At 35.8% G+C, this 4,209-nt stretch overlaps 2 protein-coding genes across 2 annotated transcripts; both read left to right on the forward strand.

The window, feature by feature from the left end:
* The first annotated feature begins 910 nt into the window (after positions 1-910).
* LOC116350259 (zinc finger and BTB domain-containing protein 41-like) lies at positions 911-2,175 on the forward strand. Its single transcript, XM_031782005.1, has 2 exons — positions 911-1,050; positions 1,113-2,175. The coding sequence occupies exons 1-2, from the start codon at positions 917-919 to the stop codon at positions 2,173-2,175; spliced, it is 1,197 nt and encodes a 398-aa protein (XP_031637865.1). The 5' UTR covers positions 911-916.
* Positions 2,176-2,836: 661 nt separating this feature from the next.
* LOC116350260 (zinc finger and BTB domain-containing protein 49-like) lies at positions 2,837-3,882 on the forward strand (the record flags this gene model as incomplete). The annotated part of the gene is made up of 2 exons (XM_031782006.1): positions 2,837-2,991; positions 3,058-3,882. Coding segments are annotated over exons 1-2 (980 nt in total), but the record flags the coding sequence as incomplete, so codon positions are not given.
* Positions 3,883-4,209: the final 327 nt, after the last annotated feature.

The raw sequence follows: 4,209 nt of genomic DNA on the forward strand, positions 1-4,209 counted from the left end.
TGTTTCATCACATCGATATCGATGATCTAATTGATCACATAATTAATAATAACAATTACAAAACAAACTTATTAAAACATTCACATAAGTTCAACTCAATTTCATTATTAATCCATTGAACTAAAATCAATCATCAATCTAATGTTAAATCTTCTATTTCCAATAAATTGAAAATTCATTTATAAGTAAACTTGAGTAAACTGCATCGATTTATTTTCACAATTTTCTTAATCTCTTTCAAGTCTCTAAGTTTGAATATAGAATCCAAGCCGAACCGTTTGGCCACACACAATCAGAAATAACAGCGGCGATTTAAATTCGTCGCGAAGCAAATTGAATGTGGCGAAAAGCCCATACTGACAGCTCTTGTCATTGCTTCAAAATAGCATCGTCATTATCACACCACGTCGCCTTGCGCAAAGCACATGTTGCATCCGTTTTACGAGTTCCTTACGATATTAGATTGAAAATAAAAGAGCTATTGATATTAGAATAATTGGCATCTTAATTAATCGGTAGAATACTGATCATATTCATTGGTTTTCGTAACAAAAGAGTACTTTCTCGAATTTATTGCGAATAAAATTCATATTCTTGGAATTTATTTATCAAAACTTAAGTAAGGTAAGAATACGTTTCGCTATCTAAATCATGTAAAATGGCATCTAATGCGCCTAGAACTAACATTTTCATATATTTGCAAAAAGCTCTGGTTCTGAGAGTCGGAACTACTGCGTCTTATACACATAACGCAACTAAAAATGAACAGCAACTAATTTGCAATAGCAGATATAGACTAGTTGACTCATGCACTAACCTGAGCACTGACCTTGACTATTGCTAATCAGCAAAGGTTCTTGTTGTATTCTATTCTACTTTAGTTGCGATTCCGAAAATGATGAGCTGGAGAGACGAGATGAGCCAAATGCTTGTTTCTTTCGAATATCAAGCTAAATTTTCACTGGGCAACATTAAACAGGCCCTCAAACGCAATGGTCTGGCGTTCAATGCTGACTTCAAGCAATATTTTCTGCGTGTTTCATATGATCGGTAAGTGGAAAACAATATCCGCAATTTTGCAATCATAATTAATTATTGATAATTGTGTGCAGGATCAAGAATGTGTACGATGAATTCGAAATCGGTTCAATATTCGAGGATGCGAACACGCCAGCAACTGACGAATATCCGAATTTATTTCATACTCCAAGTCATTATATGAACAATTCCCAACGAAAAACCGATGACCCATTTGAAATCATTGACTCGAGCGACGAAGAGGATCAACCATCGAAAATGCAACGTGCAATTCGGTACAATGGCCATGACATATCACATCAATCAAACGATTATGTTGAATTTGACAACGATGGAAGCAACACCGAAATGTCTAACAGGAAATCAAACATTTTTGATTATCAAGGAGATGTTTCGAAGAACAGATATGTGGATGTTAGTATTAGGAATGAAATGGAAAACGCAATGAAAGCGGAGGAAATAGAATTGGACGATGGTACTCTGATAGCTGCCATCGATGTACACCGTGCTATGAACACAACTGTCCAAAACACATCAACTGTCAATTTTAACAATGAAGCAAACAACGTCAATGGTGCCAAAAAGAATAACATGAGAGCTTCCTCTCGAAAAGTCGGACGTCAAAAAAAGCCGGCTGAAGTGGGTTCAACTCCAAAATTATTGCGTAATAGAAAGTCAACTTCATTAAACACAATGGGTACGAAAAAGCGATTCCAGTGCGAAGTTTGTGAATATTCTAGCAATCGCAAGTGGGGCCTCATTGTGCACACGCGTACTCATACAGGTGAAAAACCACATCGATGTGATGTATGCCAAAGAGAATTCACGCAGCCAGTTCACTTGAAACAGCACAAAATTATTCATATCGAACAAATTCCATTCCATTGTCGAGGCTGTCTCAGTGGATTTTCACGAGAGGTCGAAAGAAATGCACATGAAAAGGTGTGCAAAAACCGTAGATATGAATGTCATATCTGCAAGAAATATGTCACTGTTGGTATAACTAAGTTGAAAAATCATATGCGAACGCACAGCGGTGAAAAACCGTTTCGATGCGAGATTTGTATGATGCGTTTTACGATGAAATCTAGTCTAAAGAAACATTTGGACACCATTCACACCAGAATCGATCAATAAATTCAATTACACAAGAGAGATAGCAAACTAAGTCTATCGAATTGAAATTAAATTAAATTACATTAAATTTTTCATATTGACTTATTCCAACAATATCGGCCAGATTTTTTTGTTTTTTTATTTACTTTTCAATAAAAATGTTCATAAAATTCCAAAAACTATCCAATTTATTGTATTTATCTTTTCAAGGTACTTTCAAATACTCTCAAATAATTTCTTTGGTAATTTCCAATATTAGATCATTTTATTTTGGATTGGAATTTTAGTAAGTTGTATCCGTTTTTCCAAATTATTCTGTCTATTTGAATTTAACGTCCCCTTTTGGCAAAAGATACTCGATGGTTACAGCAGCGAATTGAATCCAATAGAAGGCAGATTGAAAGGGACGAAAACCCATTTTGACAGCTGTTGTCACTTCAATATGCATCGTCATTATCCTACCACGTCGCCTTGTGCAAAGCACATTTTTTTCATTTTCTGAATCGTTTACGATATTAAACAAGATATTAATCGTTAAATAATCAAATATCAATAGAGAAAATCTCATCAATACAGCCCAATTCAATTGGATCAACTAACAAAAATTGTGAGCTCTTAAGAAAAGTAAAATAAATCACTTTTGTTTGAATTTTTCCCATTAAAATTAAACAAAACCATAAAAATGCTGGCTTGGAGTGATGAGATGGACAATATGCTTGCTGCGCTTGATCGTCAAGTAAAGTATTCCTTGAAAAACATTAAAATGGTCTTCAAGCACAATGGTTTATCGTTTAATGCCGAATTCAAGCAGTATTTTCTACGGACTTCGAACGATCGGTAAGTAAAGACATCAACGTTTCCAACTATTTAGAAGCGTATCACTTAATTTTCGAATGTATACAGGATCAAGAATACCTATGATCAATTCCACATTAATTCAATGTTGGAAGACCAAGTCAATGCTGGTACAGACATGAACACACCATCAGCTGATAGCTCCTGTATAATGAGCCCAATTCATACAAATTCTTATTACTTCAATGGCATTGGGAACCGATTGATGGATCCAGTTGAAATCCTTGACTCAAGCGATGAAGAGGACCAGACGAGAAGTCAAACGAATTTGAAATCATCAGAAACAACTTTTGCTGCTTATCAGTATGAAAATGACAGCGAAGCATCTGAAATAAACGAGGACTTTCAAGACGAAGAGGAAGACAACTTCATTGACGAAATGACAATCACCAACTTGAACACACAAAGTATTGATTATTACCAAAGAGATGTATCACAAAGCAGCACAGACATGGACATCACAATGAAATTTGAGAAAAAGGAAGATGACACTGTGAGTGACTATTGGAGTACAACAAGCGAGTGCGTATCCACTGCCGCATCGAAGAATCATGGCGTCGGAAGTAATCATGAAGCCTTGACAATCAAAAACAACCATCGATTCAAGTGTCAACTTTGTAAATATTTCAGCAATCACAAGGCAAACTTCAATTGTCACATGCGTACTCACACCGGCGAGAAGCCATATGGATGTGATATATGCAGCAAAGAGTTCACAACTGTGCAGAACCTTAAGAGACACAAAAAGACTCATACTGAACAAGTTCCATTTCATTGCCGAGGCTGTTCCAATGGATTTTTGCGAAAGGTCGAAAGAGATGCCCATGAAAAATTGTGCAAAAGACGTCGATATGAATGCCATATCTGCAAGAAGTATGTCACTGTTAGTAAAACTGATTTGAAAAGGCATATGCGAACGCATAACGGTGAAAAACCATTCCGGTGCGAGATTTGTATGGTGCGTTTTACGATGAAATCTAGTCTAAAGAAACATTTGGACACCATCCACACCAGAATTAACGCATAAGTTGGATCATTCAACACAGTTCCATTAATGATCAAAAAGTGCGTCTACCGACAACGATCGTATTGGACAAACTTTTCAAACATTAAATATAATTTGTTGGCACATTAACATCTCCAACAATACATCGCTCTACAGCTATTCTCAAACACTGTTTTCTACAATTTACTTTAATA

This window comes from Contarinia nasturtii, unplaced genomic scaffold, assembly GCF_009176525.2.
Source record: "Contarinia nasturtii isolate CC-2019 unplaced genomic scaffold, AAFC_CNas_1.1 Cnas_scaffold_3990, whole genome shotgun sequence".
In the NCBI taxonomy this organism is placed as follows: Eukaryota; Metazoa; Arthropoda; class Insecta; order Diptera; family Cecidomyiidae; genus Contarinia; species Contarinia nasturtii.